This window comes from Phoenix dactylifera, chromosome 4 (genome assembly GCF_009389715.1).
Source record: "Phoenix dactylifera cultivar Barhee BC4 chromosome 4, palm_55x_up_171113_PBpolish2nd_filt_p, whole genome shotgun sequence".
Classification (NCBI taxonomy): domain Eukaryota; kingdom Viridiplantae; phylum Streptophyta; class Magnoliopsida; order Arecales; family Arecaceae; genus Phoenix; species Phoenix dactylifera.
The window spans coordinates 32,969,885-32,993,244 of record NC_052395.1 but is presented as its reverse complement, the minus strand read 5'-3'; the positions used below and the strand labels follow the sequence as shown (position 1 = coordinate 32,993,244).

General features: G+C 39.1%; 1 protein-coding gene across 7 annotated transcripts; it reads left to right on the top strand.

Annotated features, from left to right (window-relative positions):
- The first annotated feature begins 6,941 nt into the window (after positions 1–6,941).
- LOC103720065 lies at positions 6,942–21,620 on the top strand. Of its 7 annotated transcripts, none has more exons than XM_008809598.4 (11): positions 6,942–7,114; positions 8,937–8,996; positions 9,534–9,763; positions 10,122–10,288; positions 10,370–12,898; positions 12,991–13,136; positions 13,454–15,529; positions 15,729–15,777; positions 15,869–16,116; positions 16,309–16,416; positions 21,022–21,620. In XM_008809598.4, exons 5-11 carry the CDS (start codon positions 10,475–10,477, stop codon positions 21,248–21,250), a joined length of 5,280 nt encoding a protein of 1,759 aa, XP_008807820.2. In that variant the 5' UTR covers positions 6,942–7,114; positions 8,937–8,996; positions 9,534–9,763; positions 10,122–10,288; positions 10,370–10,474; the 3' UTR covers positions 21,251–21,620. The 7 variants fall into 7 exon arrangements, with proteins under 7 accessions (XP_008807820.2, XP_008807818.2, XP_008807817.2 ...); XM_008809596.4 differs by having other exon boundaries at positions 6,942–7,187; XM_008809595.4 differs by having other exon boundaries at positions 6,942–7,364.
- Positions 21,621–23,360: the final 1,740 nt, after the last annotated feature.

Sequence of the window (23,360 nt, the reverse complement as noted above, 5' to 3'; positions counted from 1 at the left end):
CTTCGAATTGCTACTAAGGTGAGTTTCTTTTCATTTATGATATTATTATATAGTTTCAAGAATTCTGAAAATGCTTCATTCTTATGTGCCAAAAATGAAACCTATGTATATCTTGAAAAATCATCAACAATAACTAGTCCATACTTCTTCCCTCCTAGACTTGTAGTTCTAGTAGGTCCAAATAAATCCATGTGTATGAGTTCAAATGGTCTAGTTGTTGATACTATATTCTTCGATTTGAAAGATGATTTAGTTTGTTTTCCCAATGAACATGGTCCACATATTTTGTCCTTTTCAAAGATCAATTTTGGCACATCTTTTATTAATTCCTTCTTGACTAGTTTTGATATTAATTCCATACTAGCATGTCCTAGTCTTCGATGCCAAAGCCAACTAGTTTCATTTTTCTTTTCTTCATTAGTAATTAAGCATAATCCATTTTTCTTGCCTAACTCATGAAGATCTACTAAGTAAATATTTCTTTGCCTTTGTCCTACAAGTACAATGCTATTATCTTTAAGATTTGTGATTATGCATACAGATGCTTCAAATGTGACTTTAAACCCTTTATCACAAAATTGACTTATGCTAAGCAAATTATGTTTTAAACTCTTAACTAATAAGATATTTTCTATAAAAATAGATGGAGTAATACAAATTTTACCCTTTCCAATGATATGCCCTTTACCATTGTCTCCATAAGTTACTACTCCACCCTTCTTCGATTCCAAGGTGACAAATTGATCTACGTCACCAGTCATGTGTCTTGAACAGCCACTATCTAGATACCATCGTTTTTCCACTTTATCAGCTGTAAGACATACCTGCAATCAAGATCAAGAAGAAACTTTAGGTACCCAAACTAAGTTGGGTCCTTTAGGGTTAGTACTCCATGTTCCTTTTGGAACCCAAACTTTCTTGAATTTAATCTTTTGATTATTACTTACTTTGTTTTGACTGGACTTTCTATAGTTACATTCATATGCTCTATGTCCTAACTTATTGCAGCAATAACAAGTGATATTTTCACTTTTAGCTTTTACAAAAATGTTCTTTAAGAATTTTTGTTTCATATTTGTTCTATATCCTAAGCCAGCCTTATCATATACAGCTTTTTGACTATCAAGAATCATATTTAATTTGGTAGAACTAAGTGTAAATTTATCTACCAAGGATTTATATTTTTCAGCATCTTCTTTAGCTTGATATTTTCAGCAATTAGATTCTTGGTTTCATTTGCAAGTTTCCTACTTAATGTTTCATAGTTATGAGACAGTTTTAACTTATCTTTGACAAGAGATTGATTTTCTTCTTTTAGAACTTTATTTTTATTAATTAGTTTCTTATGTTCTTCCATGAGTTCTAAGAATGCATCATGTAATTCATCAACAGTAAAATCACAGTCAAGTTCAGAATCTACCTCATCGTCATTGGCCATATGACACATTTGGGCCGTCTCTTGATGATCTTCCTCTTCCGAACTTGATTCCTCACTTTCACTCCATTCAGCCATGAAGTTCTTCTTTTTCAGTTTTCTTGCCATCCATTTCAAATCTGGGCAATCTATCTTATAATGCCCGGGTTTGTTACACTCATAGCAAATGGGAGTTTCTTTTTCCTTTTCTTTGTCCTTACCCTTTTCTTTGCTTGAGTTACCTTTGATGAAGGGTTTCTTTCTATAGAATCTATTCTTACCTCTCATAAATTTTCTGAATTTTCTCCCAAGCATAGCCATCCCTTCTTCATCAATTTCTTCATCATCATCTGAATCTTCCGATTCAGTTTGTTGTTTAGGGGTGGTAGTCTTTAGGGCAATGGGCTTTCTTCTCTTGACCTCATCTTCTGAATTTTGCCTCATTGTCAACTCATGGGTCATGAGTGATCCTAGAAGCTCCTCTAATTGCAGTGTGTTGAGGTCCTTAGCTTCTTGAATTGCGGTTACCTTGGCCTCCCAAATTCTTGGTAGAGACCTGAGAATTTTTCGCACCAAATCAGAGTTAGAGTAAGACTTTCCTAAACTCTTAAGCCCATTTATAATGTCAGTAAAATGAGTAAACATATCAGTTATGGACTCAGTAGATTCCATTTTAAACAATTCATACTTGTGTACTAATATGTTTATCTTTGACTCTTTAACTTGATTGGTCCCTTCATGGGTGACCTCAAGTTTGTTCCAAATTTCTTTGGCAGTAGTGCAAGTAGATATTCTATTAAATTCACTTACATCTAATGAGCAGTAAAGTACATTTATAGCTTTTGCATTTAACTGTGCTAATCTTCTATCACTTTCATTCCAATCCATTTCTGGTTTGGGTATGATAGTGCCCTCTATATTAAGTGTGGGTGTGTGAGGTCCTCTAGTGATGATGTACCATAGTTCATAGTCGGAAGCTTGAATGAATATCCTCATCCTAGCTTTCCAATATGTGTAGTTTGTGCCATTAAATAGAGGTGGTCTATTTGTGGATTGCCCCTCACTCATAGAACATCCCACTTGGGTTGTCATGATCTTTAACTCTTGATTGTGAGATCAATGAGTACTATTAGAGCACCTTGCTCTGATACCACTTGTTGCCCAAGGTGACAAGCCAAGAGGGAGGGGGTGAATTGGTTTCTTTTAAATTTAACTAACTTACTTAAGTTAAATGAATGATTAGTAAGCTAAAACAAATTACAATACAAACAACACAAAGTATAGTGGTTCGGTGCTCTCCTTAGCACCTACGTCCACTCCCCAAGCGACCCCTTGGGAATTCACTATAATCCCGCGGATTACAGTTGGATTGTTTTCCGGGCTCACAATCCAAAAACCTTTACACTTTGGTTTTCCGGGTTCACCAAAAACCTATGTTGGTTTTACGGGCTCACCAACGAACCTTTGTTGGTTTTACGGGCTCACCAACGAACCTTTACAATTGGTTTTCCGGGTTCACCAATCAACCTATTCCGTTGGTTTTGCGGGCTAACCAACCAACCTTTACAAGTAGTTTAATAAACAAAGAAAGAAGATTTAAACTCCTAAATGAGCAAATGAAACAATATAAACTACAAAGAAGAGTTTAGAAAGTATTTATCACTTGTAGTGACTTCTCTCTTCTTTGTCAAAGATGCTTCACTCTTCAAAGGAGGATGGAGCTCTAGATGACTCTTTGAATCTGCTCAACCCCTTTCTTTGATTCTTGAATGAAGCACTTGGATGAAGAAGATTAGGGCACTTTCTCTTTCTTGTGTACTCTTTGATATTCTTTGGAAAAGTTGTTCTATCTGATGAATAGTGCCACTTTAAATAGCTTCCTACATTCATTGGACAAGCCCCAATGGAAAGAATTCAAAAACTAGCCGTTACTCCCTTTTGGAAGGACAAAAAGTACATCTGCAGAACTAGCCGCTTCAGCCCGTGTTTGGGTCGGCTCAACCTGTCCTTGGGTCGACCCAACTTTCACTTGGGTCGACTCAAACATTCCTTGGGTCGACCCTCTCAGAAACACAGAAACTTTATAATTCAGCCTTCCTTCACTTGGGTCGACCCAACCTTTCTTTGGGTCGACTCAAAGTCCACTTGGGTCGACTCAACTTCTTCTTGGGTCGACCCTAACAGGGTTTCCAGAGAACCTTTTCTGTCTTCTTTTTTGTCTTGCCTTTGGGTCGACCCTCTCAGGGTTTGGGTCGACTCAAGCTTGGGTCGACTCAACTACTTCTTGGGTCGACCCTCTCAGTAAATCCAGAGAACCATTTTTCTGTCTTGTTTTGAGGATCTTGATTCTTGGGTCGACTCATGCTTTCCTTGGGTCGACCCAACTCACTGTTCATCTTTGCCATTCTTGCAGAAGTGTGCCAAATGTTTTCTTGATGTGCCGGGGTCGACCCAATCATCCTTTGGGTCGACTCAATCCACATTTTGCGGCATCTCAAGGTTAGATTCATTCAAATGAACAATGAAATGTATCTATATCAATTAATACAAAATATACTGAGAATAATAAACTTATGAATGAAGTATCGATTTAACTTATAACATACTCTAGATAATTGCTTGTTAATCATCAAAATAACACTATCATCCTCACCACTTGTTGCCCAAGGTGACAACCCAAGAGGGGGGGTGAATTGGGTCTTTTAAAAACTTTTCAACTACTTCTAATCTTTTAGAGTTAATTAAGCTAAGTTGTATGAATGCATAGTGGAATTTAAACTTAGCAAGAGTATGATTCTAATCTAATCAACTATTAAGCAGCGGACTCAATAAAAGATTAGTCTAAGTTTGCCCAAGTATGCAATTCAATACAATGAGTCTTAATGCTGTTATATTGAATGAGACTTGATTAAGTAAATTGAATATGCTTGCAACAAAAGGATGCATGGAGAAGAGTTAAGCAAGCATAGTATCTAAGTAAGTAAGTGAGTGAGGAAGTTAGATAACAAAGAGCATCACAAACACAACAAAAGTATAGTGGTTCGGTGCATCCCAGCACTTACATCCACTTCCCAAGACCTCTTGGGAATTTCACTATAATTCCTCAGATTACAGCCGGTTGTTTTACAAGCTCACAACCCAACTTGTTGTTTTGCGAGATCATAACGAACTCGGTCGGTTTTCACAGGCTCACCGACTAGAACCAACCGATTGTTTTCACGGGCTCACAATCCAACCCAGTTGGTTTTCCCAAAGGCTCACCAACCACAACCTTACAACGATTGTTTTCCGGATTCACAATCAACCCAGTTGGTTTTTCCAAAGGCTCACCAACCACAACCTTACAACGTTGGTTTTCCCTTTGGCTCACCAACAAACCTTAACACCGTTGGTTTTTCCTTTGGCTCACCAACAAACCTTAACCTCTTGATTCAATCCCTTGATTGAATCAAGTTACAAGATATTAGACTAAGAATTTAAGGCAAATACAAGCTTCTTAACTAAGCAAATATAGCAAATATAAACAAATAGAGTAAAGAGAAGCTCTCAAACGAGTTTTGAAGATGAAGGAGCTCGGCTTCTTCTTTACTTGACCCTCTTCTGATTTGGCACGAAGTAGAGGATCACCGAGGCAGCACACGGATGGAGAGGAAGCTTTGGGATTCACTTGGATGCTCTTCTTCTCCCTATTTTACTTTGAATGGCCCTTTTGTGCTTATAGGAGATTTTCCTTGTAATCTCTTTGAAATCTTTTTCCTAAATGTTCTTTCCCACTTCCATACCTTCTCCCCTAGCTCTCCTCTTGATTTTATAGCTTTAGATGGCGTGAAAACAAGAATCTAGCCGTTAGAGACGAAAATAGAGCCGTTGGACACAGTCTGTACCTCCTGACAATATTTCCGTTGGGATCGGAGTCGACTCGCGCGATCTGGAGTCGACTCGCCTGTTGCAGGAGTCGACTCGTGCTTGACTGGAGACGACTCGGCCACTGTTCCAAATTTGAATTAATGTGCATGCCTTGTCCTAGAGTCGACTCGGACCAAACTGGAGTTGACTCGCCAATAGCTGGAGACGACTCGGGCACTTGGGGGTCGGCTCATTCTCAGGAATCCAGAGGACATATTTTCTGATTTTCTTCCTCGAGTCGACTCGGATTCTTTTGGAGTCGACTCGGCTCTCAGAGCCCGAAAACTGATCCTCTGTCTTTGGAGTTGAACTGCCTCGGAGTCGACTCGGACTTTGCGGGAGTCGACTCGGCTCTTAGTGTCCGAAATTGTCTCTCTGACTTTTTGCCTTGCTTTTCTCTGGGAGTCGACTCTTGCACAAATAGGAGTCGACTCGCCTGACTTCGGAGTCGACTCGTGGTCCTCTGGAGTCGGCTCGGTTGCAGGGTCTAAAATTCTTTGTTCTGTCTTTCCTCTATTACTCTTTTGAGTCGACTCGGAAACGTTGGGAGTCGACTCGGCATGTATCGGAGTCGACTCGAATTTTCGAGGAGTCGACTCGAGAACTATTCTTTTGAATTTTTCTTTAGAATTTGCTCCTCCAACTTGAATACTTTAAACTTGAAACTTGGGCCAATAAATTGTAGCTTTCTTCCAACTTTTCTTGAGAGCTTTGGAGGCCTTCTTGTATTCTTCCAACTTGCTATGTTCCTTGCAAAATAAATATCTTTCTCCTTGCAACACAAACATTAGTATTTATACTTCAAGGTTTTGTGATCATCAAAATCAATCTTTAAAGCAATGGCTTGTTCTCATTGTCTACAAGACTCGACTAGTGTTGTTTTCTTTATAGTTTTCTAACACAATATATGGGAAAAAAATGTGTAACTCTCATGGGTATATATGAAGGTTTATAAGAAGACATTAAATAATCTCTATAAGCTAGTTTACAATGACTACATCCATTAACGAACCCATAATTACCTTACCAATAGTGAACTCATAATTAGTTGGACATGATGATGAAAACAAATAGTGTATTTTGTATAATTACTTAATTTTTAAAAAAACAAATCAAACCAGTCCAGCTCCAATCATGAATCATCAGTACCCGTCCTTAATTATATCCATTCACTAGTGATCACTTAATTATCAATCAAATGCTGATATTAAAAGAAACAACCTGAAAAAAAAAAAAAAACCTCGAACCGCCACCTTTCCGGTCTACAGAACCGTTGTACCTGTTATCACGGCTTTATTATTACCTTTACTTTAAGAAGTAAAAAAGAGAACCGAACCGGCCCAGAACTGAACCGCACACGGCGCATCACTTTAAAACGTCCGTCACAAACTCCGTCTTCGCCGCAAAAAGCCGCGGCCCCGCGGAACCTCTCCCGCCTGCATATCAGACGGTGTTGAGTCGCGGTCAAGGTGGTAATCCACCAAATGGACGGTTATGATTGCCCTGTCTCTCGGGCTATCGCAAAACTAATTCCCATGTTCGGGGTCCGAGCCTGCCCGGTTCGGATCCGAACCAGGGTTCTCCTCTACCCCGGACATAGTTGAAATTTTCGATCACTTTATCTTTGGTCCGAAGCCCCCCTTCTCGCCGAGAGAGGGAGAGCTCAAAAGGCTTCCATTGCCTCCTTCCTCTACTCCCAACCCTAACCCTAGCTTGGATTCGAGAGATTTAAACCATAACCCTTGTTTCATGGGGAATCTGGATCTCCACTCGTGGAACTCGTAGGAAATCCGAGTAAGCTAGCTGAAACCCCACCATCTCCCGCGCCGGATCGGCAGTTCCCGTATCGGGGCAATTCTTATCTAAGGTTCAGGTTCTTTGTTTTCTGGATTGGTGTTGGGTGTCGATTTGCTTCGCTCCGTGGGACTACTTGTGTGTGGTGATTGGGAATTCCATGGTTTTGCTGTTGTTTTTGTGTGAATTGCGCGAAGGAAGCGCGGGCAGTGTGTTCATTCCGGCATTTTGGAGCTGGTTTAATGGCAAGGTTTGGTTTCTGGACGGGGATGTGTGTTACGTGGGGAGGTGCAGTTTTAGGGTTTGGGTGCTTCTTTTTTGCGTGCGTGCTGTGTGGAACTTGTTAGTTGATAGAGAAATGATCACCTTTCGTTTCTTTGATGCTCGGGTGCTTTCTTAAGCTTTCCAGTTTATGAGAATCGAGTTTCTTTTTATTTCATGCATTTTCAACTGAATTGGAAGCTGTTTCTTTTTTTAGAGCTAGATTTTCTAATGTATGGATGCATTGCTGCCACAAAATTTCAAATTTATTTACCATATATTGCATCTCCTTTCGGTCCTCCTGGATGAACGATGGTTCATAGTTTTTTAACATGAGATCGTAATTTGTTTCGGTGGAGCATGATTCTTTTTGAGGTGAAGTATTGTTATTGTTTGTGAAATCAGTTGGTATAGTTGAAGAACGTACCTCTTAACAGTTAAAGATGTGGTACAGGGTTTCTTTTCTGGAGCGTTATCTATTGGACATGATCTACTATTTTCATGATTTCAAGCTTTTCATCTTTCTCTGTCTATCCACAGAGTTCTCTTACTCTTCAGCTATAAATTTATGATGAATGCCTCAACTTTCCTGCATGCCGCAATGTTTCATTGCAGGCCCACTTCCTGATGGATTAGAGACCAAATAATTTGATGCTCTCTAACAAAATTTCAGAGGTGGTTCACCTGACAACTGAGCTGTCTTAGTGAGATATTATAGCCTTCTTGTTTGATGGTCGTTCCCTTTGCTTTATATCATAAAAATTTCTGATCTATGGTTGCCATCACCTGCTTTTACATGTTGCTTGCATTTGGCTTTGATAATGCAAACGAAGTAAAAAAATGCACTGGTTCATGTCACTTATTTTTTTGTTTAAAAAAAGTCCTTCTAAATATTCTGTGGACTGCCCATCGGCGTGTAATATGACATATTTTAAAGAGTTTATGTTACAAAGAAAGTGTTCCATCGACCTTTCCCTGATATGCCACTGCTCCATTTCCATATCACCACCTGTTAATCAACATTGTCATCCCTTTTGATTAAATTATCGTTGAAAATGTTTGCCATATGTTACACAACTGTTTTCTGCAGTTCATTTTTCTTATAAGGCTAGCCATCAAACTTCCTTTCTGAATTTCATATGTCAGATTCATATTCCAAGTCTAATTCTGTCATCAAGTAGAGTTTAATTGGGAATTCGAAAGGGTGATGGTTGAAACCAGGCCACATTGTGTTGTATGGTTTATGTATGTCTTCCTAAGCCAATCGATCCCCGCCGCCCCCACCCCCCATCTCTCTCTCTCTCTCTCTCTCTCTCTCTCTCTCTCTCTCTCTCTCATTCGCTTGACTTGCTTGACTTGCATGCCTTTCGTGATAAGATCTTCAATCATTTTTCTTCTTCTAGGCCATAATTGTCTATGGCTTGAACCAAAAGGAATGGAAGTTCTTAGTGTAAGAATATAAATATTTACAAGTGCAGAACATTTTCTTTCTATTTAACAATCTTTTTTGTTTACATTACTTTTGGCATAATGTTATCTGAGTGGATGTTTTTGCATGCAGGCCTAGCATGAGTTCTTGACGGAAAATGTCTGCAAGAATGGAACCAGGTACTTCTCCAAGGTAAATTTCATAACTATTTTTTCTTTCCATATTTTACGTCATGTAATCAGTTTTTGATAGCCTCATTATTTTGAAATGTCGTGCTCTTTTTTTTTTTTTTTGACCTGCTTGCATGGTTTTCTTAATTTTGTTCTATTTTATTGCTTTCTTCCCCAAAATATAGCATATTTTTTTGATGCCGATATTTTGAGTTTATTAGGTGACCTAGATAGCTTGTTTTTTGGAAGGTATGGTTGAGGGAAAATCGGCTTTCAAACAAGAAGCTACAGATTAATGGATTATAAGATCATCATAGACTGTTCAATGTTGTAGAGACTTGTTAAAAGATGTATGGCTACTTTTATTGGACCGTGCACTCTTTTCTGGTTTTTTTTTTACATTGTATCAGAAAAGTTGTTATTCTGCAGTCCTGATAGGTGAGAAAAGTGTAATGCTGGCACAACTTAAGCTGCCATGAATAGTCACATCACATGTTTTGAGGGAGTTTGAATTATTTAGTTGCACTTTTTTATTGACCATCTTTTTTCTGCTCTCCAGGACTAAGCGGCTATTGAAATCTGCTTATTTCTTTCCATCTGGGTAGATTGCCCTTACTGTTTCTCGGCAATACTAAAGCACTAGCCCTGGTTACTGCAAGTCACCTCGTCTATGCCTGGGAATGAAGTTGCTGAGAGGATCCATAGCTTTGTGAGCAGGACAGCTTCTCCCAAATTCTTCCATCTCAAGTGCAAGATGAAAGTTGGTCAGTTTTAAACAACAATTTGCAGGTTGTTACTTAAAGGCAGAATGGTCTTCATAATCCTTATTCAAAGAACTACATGCCTTTTTTTTCAGCTATGAACTTATGTTTATCCAGTGAATTTCCCCTTCTGTAACCTGCATTAGGCACCCTATTATCCCCAAAAGCTTGCTAAATGTGCAGTCAAGTCGCAACATGTGATTATCTGTTAATTTGTTCATCTGTTTTTTATATATCTTCCTCTGCAATTTTGGTGGACTGACTTGCAAAGTGAAAAAGGGAAATCAAATTATTTTGATATCTTCTCATTGATTTGATTGAACAAACAGGATGCTTCTTTTTGCGATTTCATGTATAAATTTTTGTCATTTGTTTGTTTTTGACAGATTCTGAGCAAGGAAATGTTAGGCAGTCTTCAGAAGTGCCTCTTGGCACAAATTTGACACAGTCAACCCTAAACCCAGAATTTGCTAATAACCGGTCTAGAAACCAGCAATTGAACTTGAATGGATTTATTCATGGTTCTCATGGTCTTCCCACAAGTTCCAATCAAGTGAGTTTTCTAAGGGATGGAACAATTTCTGATAGTCATAGGTTAATGCTGACAGGCGTACTGACTTTCCAATTGAAACAGGGAAAGGCTCCTGAATATGGTTCCAGCCTTAAATGAAGTTCCGAGAGGTCAGATGCATTCGAAACTCCTGCGAATTTTGTCTTTCTTGGTGGTCAACAACAGCTCATGATGAGCCAACACCCAGGACTATCACATTGTTTCTCTAGGCAGCAGCAAGGGTTTAATGATATGCAGTTATGGCAACAAAACTTGATATACAAACAGATACAAGAGATTCAAAGGCAGCAGCAACTCCAGCAATTGGACGAGGGGGGAAGGCCACAGAACTTACATACTCAGCTATCTGAAGTTGCAAGACAGGCAGCTGTCAATCAGTTTCCAGGTGTGCTGAATGGCATGCCTATTAGCGAGGCATCTAATTACATGTTGTCAAATGGGCACGAGGAAGGTGAATTGAAGACTCTGAGTAGCTCTCATATGCTCCTTGCTGGGAGTATGAACATGGCACCATGTAGTGGGTCTCCAATGCATGGGCTTATGTTTTCACATGACCAAAGCCAATTAATGCGACCTTTGGGGTTCGCTCCACAACTTGATCAATCTTTGAATGGGACTCCTGTTTCCCACTGTAGAGACTCTTTGATTTATTCCTCCCAGTTCCAAGGAATGTCTCATGATTGCACTGATGCAATGACCCCGGCCGGTGGGAACCAGGCAGAGAAGCCATCAATGCCATCATCTGCATTAAGTTGTTTTCAAAGTGATCATTTTATGGTTCCCGAGCAGGGCTGCTTACAGGACAGTTTTTTGGTGGATAAGCAGGGCTTTCAAGGAAAGGTTTCATTTGCAGTTGCTCCAGTGGAAGGCCTGAATAGTGGCGCCACATCAGGTAACTATCAGCAAGCAGACAACTTCTCATGTAGTTTGCAGGCTCAAGATTTTCATAGTAGGCAAGAAGATAATGATTGGTCAGGGACCTTACAGGAAAAGGCAGTGATGAAGGTAGAGCCTTCTCATATTGGAGCTAGTATAGATCAGACGGAAGAGAAACTCCTGTTCGGTGCAGAAGATGATGGCAATTGGGCCGCTTCTTTTGGAAGTAGTATCACAAACTCAACAGGTTTTCTGCATGGTAATCCTTTGGAAAGTAATGACCATTTTCATGCATTTCCTTCTATTCAAAATGGAAGCTGGTGTGCTCTTATGCAGGAGGCTCTGGAAGCTTCCAGCAGTGACACTGGACTGCATGAAGAGTGGAGTGGACTGAGTTTCCAGAAAACAGAACTATCGAGTGGGAACAAGTCCGCTGTATTAAGTGATAATGGGAAACAGCAAATGATGTGGGATGATAACAATCTGCAGAGTGCATCATCTATGACTTCAAGACTTTTTCCTTTCTTTAATGATGCTGATGCCAGCTCAAATTGTCATACAACCCCTGGTTTTGAGCACCCTATTAAATTTGCATACGAACTGAATGAGAGTGTATCAGCTGATGCTTCCCATGAGTCCATTCAACAACCATCAAAGGAAGCTAGGAACGAGCATCTAGATCAGAGTCACCAGAAAAAGCAATTTGCAGGGGCTAATTTTCAAATGCAAACGCACTTGGATAATGTTTCTAATGGTGTTTGGGAAGGACAGATGTATGAACAGTCAGTAAACTCTGCACAACCTGCAGGCATGGAGTTGAACTTGCAGAACACGCAGGTTTTGGCTCACCAACAGAAGATGCCCTTGCATAATGTAAATGGCCAGCATGGTAACAATCCAGATGGATGGAATGTCAATGGGTCCCTGACTCCTGATATATTAATAGTCCATGATAATGATGCAACCAATCAACATGCTCAAAGATATGAGACCAATAGAATCTTGCATATGGATAAGAATTGCGACAACAGCACTGTATCCTTCCCTAACTTTTCTGACGGGCTGCAGCCAGTTAGATCTGACATGAGCAGTCCTAGAATGAACAGTGATGATGCTTGTATGGGTGACTATGCTGCTATTACAACTTCAAGCACCTTGAAATTTAATCAGGAAATAAATCAACAGGTTGTTAACAGGCATCGGGTTTATTATGGAAAACATGTTGCTGTTGATTCTTCTGCGAAATATGTAGGAGATGAAAATTTTGCAAAATACCAAAATGAGTTAAGCAGTGCTCAACATGCTTGGGACTCATCCTTAAATACCACTGACCAAGGATCAGCTGAAATGTATAACCATAAACAAAAAAATAGCTTCCCAAGAGAGGTTAACGAAGGATATGTTTTTAGTCAATCACATCCGACCCAACATACTGATCCAGGAGGTGGTGCAAGAGCGGATTTGTTGTTAGCTGGAAATGAACACCATCCTTTAGTGGCCAGTGCCCAATATTCATCTGGTCAATCTGGTCAGAAAACCTTGGGGCCTTGCAGGTTTCAGTATCACCCAATGGGAAATTTGGAGATGAATATGGAAACCGATTCCCAGATTTGGAGATCATGTTCACAGGGCTCTTCCCACTTGGTAGTTCAAGGTTCGAAGAATCAGGAGCAAGCTGGACATGCCATCGGATCTAATGCTGTTCATATAGGAAAGGTAAATGGTGAACTTAAGTTTCGCTTTTTTTTCCTTCTGTCCTTTTCATTGGCTGGAAGTCTGGAACTATTTATATTTTTGTCCTTTTATAGGGGCGCTTAATTGATATGCAAAGGAGTGCAAAAGGAGTGGAGGAAATACAATACAAAGGCTCCATTCCTGGCCATGGCTCTGCTATGTTTCCCTTTGATGTATCAGCTGCTCGCTTTTCTCAGAATAGAAGTGATGGTCAGGCAAGGTTAGTAATTAATTCTTAATGTCCTCCATGATGATTTTCTGCTGTAACATTACGGCCTTGTAGTATAGAACCTTACATTAGTTATTTCATGAGCTTGCAACTCATGAGAAATCAACCAGCGCATCAAAACTATTCTCAGGTTCTTGTTTTGAAATTGTGCAATAGCTTTTTGGATTAAAATTCATATTTCTTCTTTTAATCCCTCTTTTTTCTTTTTTACCATCTTGCTACTTTCAGATATAATGTTTGTCAGGGTGTTACTTTCCTATGTATGCCTTATTCTAAGTTCTAACACAAATAAATATGTTCCATTGTAGTCAAAATATGCTCAACCTTCTTCATAAGGTGGACCAATCAAGGGAAAGAAACACTGTCGTACACTTCAGTGACTCCAAACACACTGCACCACCTGAGATCCCTGAGTCAGCTGCTTCTGATGGTTCTTCTCATCTTCAGCATAGCCAGTCTTATGCCTTTGGTTTAAAATTGGCTCCACCATCTCAAAGACAACCACTTTCAAGCCATTCTTTGCCCTCACAGACTTCCTTACCAGCATTAAATGATTGTGATTCAAAGAGTCTGAACTCAGGGGCAGGAGACAAAGATCAAATGTTCTTGACATCTCCCACTAAAATTCTGTCTATCCCTTCTCTTGAAACATCTCAGAGAGAAAATTTAGATAATAAATTAAGTATATCTGGACAGGCAAACAAGTCAAGTGTTTATGAAAAATCCTTGGCTCCATCCTCACTTCCTTATGCAAGGAACAGAGACATCTCTAGTGCAAATGAACTAGCAAAAATGGGCCAGTCAACAAGTTCTTTTGAAAGTGAAAGTTATATGGATGGTCATAGCAAGCACACCACTCATCCTAATTTGACTGATGACTCTAGTGGTGGAGCTTTAGCTGATCAATCTGCTCAGGCTTCACTACCTAGTTTGGATGGCAGAGTTTCCTCTTTCAGACTTGCACTCTCTGCTGATACTTGTGCACCCATTGCTTCACAGGTTTGTTCACTAGATTCAGGGCATCCTCAGCTGATAAATGCAGATATGCATGCAATGAATTCAGGCCAACAACCCTCTCTCATGGAAACAAAATCAGTTGACCAACATTCTGCTACAGCAGGCTTTTCTCAACAAGGTGGCTTTTCAACAATGCTACATAATATATGGACAAGTGTGTCATCTCAACAATGCCTATCTGGAGCCGAGCCTAAAAATGCCTTGCCCATTATAAATCAGTCTACAAGCCCATTGCCTAGCATGAGGGTTGCAAATTCTTGTACAACACAGATTACTGTTGATGACAGCAATAGGAAAGGGGAAAGTGCATCTTTTATTGACACTTATGGAGGAGAATATTCAATTAAAACTGATTCCTCTGAACAAAAGCCTCCTGATAAGGTGGATGTTGCTGCTAAGAAAGGAAGTGCATCCCGAGGGCAAGAACCAGTGCCAAAACATATTTCCGATGGAAATTCTTCTGTCTCCATTCCATCACTGGTGCGTCTGTATCAGCAAGATCTCAGTAGAGTAAAATATGAACAGGACTCGAATTTTGCCTCTTTAAATCATGATAAGGGTGCCTCTGGACAAACTCTAAAATTACTAGATGCTCATGCACAAAACTATTCCCTGCTTCAACAGGCTATGAAGGATACAGAGTCTGATCCTAGTAAACGGGTTGGAAAGAGGCTCAAAGGGGCAGATTTGGGTTGTAATGCTTTGCAGATGGAGTGGGCAGGTCAGAGGTTTATTTTTGGACAGAAACCAGTTTTGAATGAACTGGATGCAAGCTTCCAGCATAGTTCATTTCCTTCTGATGTCAAAATGCTAAGCTTTTCTTCAAAGAAAGACAAAAGCACAAGCACATGTTCTCAGGTCGCTTGTAGAGATTTACCTTCTCAAGATCTACTTGCTTCAGGACAGCATGATATTCAGAATCATGCAAATTCTCCTAGTAAAAGTTCCAAGTCAACGTCTGTGGGAGGGAATGAACGGCCATGGATTAGTCCTCAAATGGCTCCTTCCTGGTTTGGGCAGTATGGAACCTATAAAAATGGTCAAATTCTAGCAATGTATGATGGACTTGGTAATTCTCAGAGGACTGCAAAAGGTGTCACCTGCTTCTCTGCAAAAGTTTCTGAGAGCATGCATAATGGTACCGTGGTGGAGCAAAGAACTAATGTCAGTCAGGTTGGTAGCCTCCAGCAGAATACATCATTGACTGCCAGAGCTGCTGGCAAGGGTTCACCTTCTCATCATCTGCCTCCAGATGCCATTGATAACAATATGACTCTAATTCCAAAGAAACGCAAAAGTGCAACATCAGAGCTGTTACCTTGGCACAAGGAGGTGATGCAGGGTTCTAAAAGGCTGCAAACTAGCAGGTAGTATTCATAAAACAACAATTTGCTAGACGATTTGTGTTTAAAAAGAAATATTGTGCTCATTGTGGTTATGTATACATGCTTATGTGGGGACATGGTCCTTGTGTTTGCATGTCATCACGACAAGCATAAGTGCATGCATGTTGTTGTTTCTCTATCTTTTCTAGTTAATAATTGAATTCTTTCTTATTTCTTACAGCATGGCAGAGTTAGATTGGGCTCAGGCTCTGAATAGGCTGATTGAGAAGGTTCGCTTGTCATCAATGTCGCATGTTGTGATTCTTTATCTTGCTCCATGGCATTTTCATAACAGAGTATACTGACCACTTATACCTACAGGTTGAAGATGAATTTGAGATAGTGGAAGATGGCCCATCAATTACTCGATTGCGGAGAAGGCTTGTCTTGACAACTCAGTTAATGCAACAACTCATTCCTTCTGTACCAGCTATGTTTCTGAATGCAGAGGAAACTGCTTCTTATGGAAGTCTGACGTACTTTGTTGCTAAATTAGCACTAGGAGATGTATGCAGCCTTATCTCTTGTGCAGGAAATGATTCTCACATGCTTTTGAACAATAGAAAAATGTAAGCTTTACACTTACATCACATGTTTCAAAATGAGTAAGCTGCTTGCTTTTAAAATTCTCAAATTATCTGATATGGGTGCTATATATTTAATTTTTACTAACATAGGTTCTTCATATCTTGGACTTGCAAGGTCAACTAGATTCTGTCATTTTGAACATATTTGATTTTTTTTGGTTAAAATTTGTTCAGGAGACCTGAAGAACTTAAGACTGCTGAGAAGGCAGGAAACTCTTTTTTCTCGAAAACCATGGAAAATTTTATTGGAAGATTAGGGAAACTCGAAACCAATCTCTTGAGGTAAGTGTGTGAGCTTTATGTTGTAACTTTTTTCTTCTGTTGACTTTTATTCCTGTTGGTGCTGCTCATGATATTTCAGATTTAAAGTCAGAAATCCAAATATGATGCCATTATTTACATACGATCTCAAGCACACTGATAAATCTAGGTCACCCTTCACATTAATGACGGGGTTCTGCCCATATATTTCACATCTGAACTACCTTTGAAATTCAATCAGTGACTATTTCTCCAATGTCCTATTGCAACTTGTTGATACAAGCTATTAGAAGTGGCAATATCAAACTGGTCAAATGGCTTATCTCAGTTTGTAACTTTACTTTATTGTCTAATTTGATAATGCTGCTACATGCACCAAGGTTTTCGTTTGTCTTTGCTCTCAATATCTACCATGTTGGCTGTATAGACTGATCAATATGCTGTACCAGAGCCAAACACATGGATATGGTATGGGAAAAATCCTAACTCCTGAGGCTTCAGATTCTCAGTCAGCACCTTGCAGCATGGATGCATGAACGTTGTGCTAGATAAGTTCAGTATTGAAGACGCACATTTGTAGTGGGATGAAAAATATTATATGCAAATAATTTGGTGATCCTAAAATGATTGGAATGGAAATGTTGACACTGATATTAGAACTTGCAAATTAGTGAACTTTAAAGCAGAAGCATGATGATTATTTGTATCCATGTATGTACTCATGCATGTTATTGATATATTGCATAAGCATCCAAATAACTGCATATATACATCTGACATGCACGATCATACAATCATGCAAATATATTGGTCAATGCATGTTTTACCAGAACATAGGACATTCATCAGGATAGATATATCGAGAAGATAGCTGGGTTACGTCACTCCTGCCAGAAAAACATAAACTGAATGAAAGTTGAATAAAGTGGAGAATAACAAGGCTCTGATACCTGCATCTAATATTATGTCTTTTAAAATATTTAGAATATAAGTGACCATCCAGAGACTGAAAATGACTCTTGAAGTCCTTTAGAAGATATAATAAGGTTTAAAAGCATGGATTCACTTTTATAGGATGTTATGAGTTATCAGCATGGCAGTTTTTTGATCTAGTAGTATGATATAATAAGTTTTAAGTGTGTGGGTTCACTTCTATAGGACAGTATGAGTTATCAGTGTGGCGGTTTTGATCTAATGGTATGATGAAGGAACACTTTTCATCTACTTATTTTGAAACGATGTTCATTGAATTGGATCTTTTATTCATCTTCTTTCCATTGCATACTCTCTTGAACTGATGTTAAAAAGATCTATATAGGCTGGTGCCTGAGATTCTTGGTAGCTTATTTTTTTCTGGTGTTCATGAGAAGGATGAGAAGGTTCTAGGTATGCGGGACATCAGAACATGATTCATAATCCATTGCAGTTGGTGATTTGGAAAGAAAGAATTAAATCATTGAGAAAACATCAAGTGAAGTTTTTTGTTAAGATTAAAAATAATCTCCTCTATTTGAAAACTTTAAAAATTTTAGGTCTGGAAGTTTCTTATTACTTAGACCAAGGTCCGCCGTACCGGTACCGGTACCGGTCGGCGTACTGGTGGCGGCCCGGACCGGTACGTATCGGTCCGAACCGGTCCCGTACCGGTCCGAACCGGTCCCGTACCGGTCCGAACCGGTCCCGTACCGGTCCGAACCGGTCTCATACCGGTTCTCTAACAATAAACTACTCGTACCGGATTCCACGTTGATTTGGTACCGGTCCCAGACCGGACCGGTACGTACCGGCCCATACCGGCCGGTACGGACCGGTATGGCAGACCATGACTTAGACTACTTCAGTTCTAGCAAAGTTCTGTTGGAAGGTAATTCCATTCTCCTTTAAACATTAGTGGTAGAAGTTCCTAGCAGGGCACGTATTTTGCGGGAATAGGGAGGGATAAATTAGTCTACTACATGTGAGTAGGAGAATATAACAAACATGTTTAGAATACCCTTCTGCAAAGATAGCCTTGATAAATTGGTGTCCTCTAGCTTCACTTTCAATATGCTTTGCAAGGGTAATGGGACCAAATCTGAAGATTTCTAAGAACACATTGCTGGGTATATGCATAGATAGTACAGGCTTATATAAAGGGCATGGCTAATTAGGTGCATTGCCATAGGCAACCAATTAAATATATTGGGTATAGTAAAGAAAGAAGACTATTAGCTCTGACTTGGAAACTTTGGGAGAGGGAGCTTGTAGGATATTTGCAAGATGAAAAGGTGATTTCTCTCATTCAGAGCTTTGATGATTCTTGTAAAGGTATCCTACCTCTCAATGTTCATATTGTCTGCCTTTTGAGGTTTGTACAAGGAAACTAGGGTACATGCAAAGCAATTTAAATAGATGGGAGATGATATTAAGAGAGGATCCATCCTTTGATTAAGACAAGGTTGATATAAATAAGATAGAATGGGGTTTTTCTAAAGCAATCTGAAGGATAGGAATGGGTCATTTGGGGAATGTGATATAGAAAAGGGAAGAAAAAGAATGTCGAACAAAATACTATGAAAGTTACTAGAAATGGAGGTATGTTGATTCAAAGAAATCAAATATGTGCAATAAAGGGTGTATTCAAATTAACTCTAAAATGTATAATAAAGGATGCATGTTATATTCAAAGAGAATTTCAAAAATTCCATGACATGGCTAATACATATGAATCACACTGTTATTGAGTTCATAATAATGTTAAATGTGGGGTATGTTTTTTCATCTGTTGTAGAGACCAATTAACAGAATAAGTGGGATATGTTCTGTAGAAAACATAATAAAGACCAAGAGACAGTTCAGTTTAACTTAGGTAATAATTACATGGTTTAAGCGAAAAATTTTGAAAGGAACTAAAAGGAAGCATCCTGTAGATCAAATTGATCTGTAAAGGTATTCATCTGGATGGTATTTCATGAGAATGTCGTGTTTCTATGGTATGGTGCTCAATCATTTGGATTTGAGGTAGCCAACAAATTAGGGCTCGTTTGGTTCGCAGGAAGCATTTTCCTTCCTAGGAATATGATTCCTGGGAAACAAATTCCTAGGAAGATGATGCCTAGGAAAGTATTTTTGGCATGTTTGGTTGACCATGGGAAAGTGACAAATTTCCAAGGTGCTTATGTTTGGTTGGCCATCCACTTTCCTAGGAAAGTTATATATAATTCCTATTATGCCCTTAATAAAAATTAGATTTTTAATGCCTCTTTAATGCTTCTTTAATGCTGAAGGGACTTTTTGGGAAAAAGTAAAAATGGAGTGATTCCCGCCTCATGGGAAAGTAACTTTCCCATGTTTCTCATGGGAAAGACTTTCCCATGAAATGTGGGAATCACATTCCCATGGGAATATAACTTTCCCTTCTCTCTCCTTTGAAAACTCCAACCAAACAAGAGGCATCTCATTACTTTCCCGTTGACCACACTTTCCCCCCTTCTTTTCCCGCGAACCAAACGAGCCCTTAAAGAAGATATGGTTTTTAGATTATGATTTTTTTTTTCTTGTTTAGATAGTCTTAGCAATTAAGGAAAAAAACAACAATAATTTCTGCAAATTGGATGCCAACATGTGTTCAACAATTGTCTCCTAGCCATGTAGAAGAATCTAGGTAGTAAGGTCTTAGATGAATCAATTGCTTTTATTCAGATTGTTCAATCATGTAAGCTATTTGTGAACTAAGTGCTAATTTCTGAGACAAACTTTATGAATGCTGAAGTGGGAATTTAGAGAATCATCGTGATAGGGGCAAAAATTTATAGATATCCAAATGCTTTAATAATGTAATTTGGTGCGAATGCATATTGAAGTGAGGTCCCTGAAAATTTTTTGATGGAAGATATGACTTGCATATTTGATGAGAATGCTATGGCCATTGAGTGATAAATTAATAGATGCAGGACTGATTTGTCATGGTCATCTTTTTTCTTTACTTTTTTTTTTTTTTTTTTTAAGTGAATGTCATGGCCATCTTGAATGATGATCAGGGGACTTGTGCAGTAGGGTTGGAATAGAATGCATAAGAAACACGCAGATTTAAGACGACAGTTGGATTTGTAGCCCTTGAATGTAGCTGGATCTACATTATCAAAGCTTATCTGGATGGACAAGGCTTGGTAAATGGTTATCACTTACACAATTTTAGAAATAGAGAAAATTTCTGGTTGGTTGGGACTGACCGCCTGATGTCCTTTGTATTACTGAAAAGACATAGGGTTAGAGGAATTAGTTCAAGCAAGGTGTTTAAAGTTTAATCGAGTTTTTGCTTTTTTGTTTGATATTCTAGAAATGGGTGGTTGTGCAGTTGGCAAGGCATTCAACGAAGGGCCAAAGAAATTTAAACCAAAATGTCATAACCAAAATTGATGTCATTTTTATGTGACGTGACCGAACAGATGTTGCAAAGAGAGTGCTGTACACCATTTTTCATGGAGAAAGAACATATGAATTCTTTTCTTGATAGATTACATGCTTATGACTACACAAGAAAGGCATTCTTATATCGCCAATAAATATATTGAAAGCCAACTTTGTTCCATATCTCATTATATTCCTGGCACATTGAGTTTCATCAGATCAATTTGTGTGTCTCAGATTGGAGAAGAGGTCTTCTATATTAGATTTAAGAGTTGAATGCCGGGACTTGGAGAGGTGCTCCATCTTGAACCGTTTTGCAATGTTCCATGGTCGGGCTCGGACAGATGGAGTGGAGAGCTTGTCAACCTCCGAAAATGCACCTCGCAGAGCATTACACCAGAGCCATGTGACGGCTTTTGCCACGGCCGGAAATTTTCCAGAGGGGGTGCTCTGTTTCTCACTCTAGATTACTAAATAGTCAATTGGTTTTTCCTTCACCCCTGTTATCATCTATCCTCTCTGGTGCTTTATGCATATCTTTCCATCCGCAAGTAAACATAAAGGTGGGGAAGTAGTTGCATCCACTAAATAGTATGAAGCTGATGCAACATTGTAGGGGTGTTTTTTTTTTTATTCGAAATTGATGCAGTGGGCAGTCTTTCCTTTGTTGTGCCCCAATTATAGGTTTTTGTATATTCATGAAAGAGGAGGTTTGGCTTATTCCGTGCTATTTTTCAATTGGAGAGGGCTTATTATTTGTTTATATGACAAATGGCTATGATGCTTAGGTTACTCTTGATCATCTAATTCAGTCTCCACCGGATCCTTTTGCTTTCTTCCTGTTGTATTGGAATGAAAGGTAATGTGTGATATAAGGACATAATAATGCTACTATTATTTGGCATTGTTTTTTTTGGCGTTCTTCTAAAAAACACCTGAACTTTTTGGTGTGGGTGGGTTGGCAGCTGTTGGTCTTTGGAACTCTGTGCGGTGGTTTAAATTGCGGGGATTCAAAACAGTTATGGTTTCTCTAAAAGTGGTGTGAATGAGCTCCATTGGGACTGTTGGACTTCCGATGGATAATCCTTTCGGAGTAGCCCTTATCTTTGCTTTTTTAAACGACCGTTACTGTCTTTAAATCAAAAAGCAACCACCAGCATCTTGTTTTTTATTGTTGAACTTCTATAGAAAGTATCAGGAAATAATATATGCATGCCAATGACCTGCCTCAACGCCGACATGTCATCCACTTTTGCATGTCAAGCCTTGATGACTATAAATGAGGTAAGGGCGTCAGTTCGAAATCTTTTTGGATTCTTGTATCATTTTTTTTTTGTATGTGGATTCTTTTAATTGCACATTGGGCAGGTAAAACTGACAGCATCCCATCGCCTTCTGGACCACAAACTGTCTTTAGCTGACAGTTCTTTTGGTCATATATGAAAAGGGTTGGATCTTTGTTCTCCCATCATTCTATATGACGGTTGATAGTTTTCTGGTGGTTGCCATTTTGGCAGAATGCTTTCTTTTGAACAAATAAATCCATCAAAGACCAATTATTAGCTTCCAGCTTGGAAGCTTGAAGTATCCGGAAAGTGCTGCGCTGCCTGGCTCCCTGATTATATTTTACATAATGTTTGGGTACTTTGCTTTTATTTTAGATAATGTTTTGGTGTATGGATAAGACAACTTACACTATCCTGTGTCAGTGCCCCTACCATGAATACCTGGGTTATTATATACAGCAAAATTGGCCAACCAATCAGCTGCCTAGAAAATTGAGGGAACCAATGAGCTAAAGCCAAAATGTCCTGAAAACAGAGTGTGGGATCTGGGAGTAAGGACGTTCCTGTTGGAGCCACTGCATTATTGTGGCTGAATCCCCTTCTAATTAATATCCAAGATAATACAAGAATGTGTGAAAAAGGAAGAATTAAGAAGAATTTGTGCTATCAGCATTTGTGTATAATTTGAAATTTCCAACTAAATTATATACAAGATATTTTATTCTAAGAATGATGATTAATGGTATTTCAAAGATGCTGAGATTCCATGACCAGCAATGAATCCTATTCTGTTTCTCCAACGTCTTTGCACTTTGAGAACTCTCTCTTAAAGGTCCTCGTTAATATATGTTTAATCTGTGAAATGCTGACAGGAGGCAATGAAATTGCACTGAGCGCAAATAACTTCAATGTCTGTTGCCGTTTGTTTTTTTTCCTTCTTTTGTTAAAGACAATGAAGTCCAAGCAAAGCCTGTAGCATAAAACCAAAAATTGTCCCAAGGCAGCACCTAAATTTATGAGGAGGTGACACGAAATATCTATATGGTCCCCCTCGGTTGACGTAAGTACTGTGTTGTTTAGTTTTGTCCATGGTGAAGAGGAAACTCGACTGTGTAAAAATATGAGCAGAAGACAGGAGAATGCCAGATTCTGTAAGAGATTGACCGCCAGCCGTCTGCACCTGGATCGTGAATAATATATATTAGTGGATCTCCTGACGGGGAACGGAACTGAGATCCGATTCGATTTTACGAAAGTGACATCGAGTCGTTGTCCATTTTGGATGGGATG

Coding starts and splice junctions, on each gene's coding strand:
- LOC103720065 (XM_008809598.4), top strand. CDS start 10,475: ATGATGAGCCAACACCCAGGACTATCACATTGTTTCTCTAGGCAGCAG. Junction 13,137..13,453: donor AGAAGTGATGGTCAGGCAAG/GTTAGTAATTAA, acceptor GTTCCATTGTAG/TCAAAATATGCTCAACCTTC. Junction 16,117..16,308: donor CTTTTGAACAATAGAAAAAT/GTAAGCTTTACA, acceptor AAATTTGTTCAG/GAGACCTGAAGAACTTAAGA.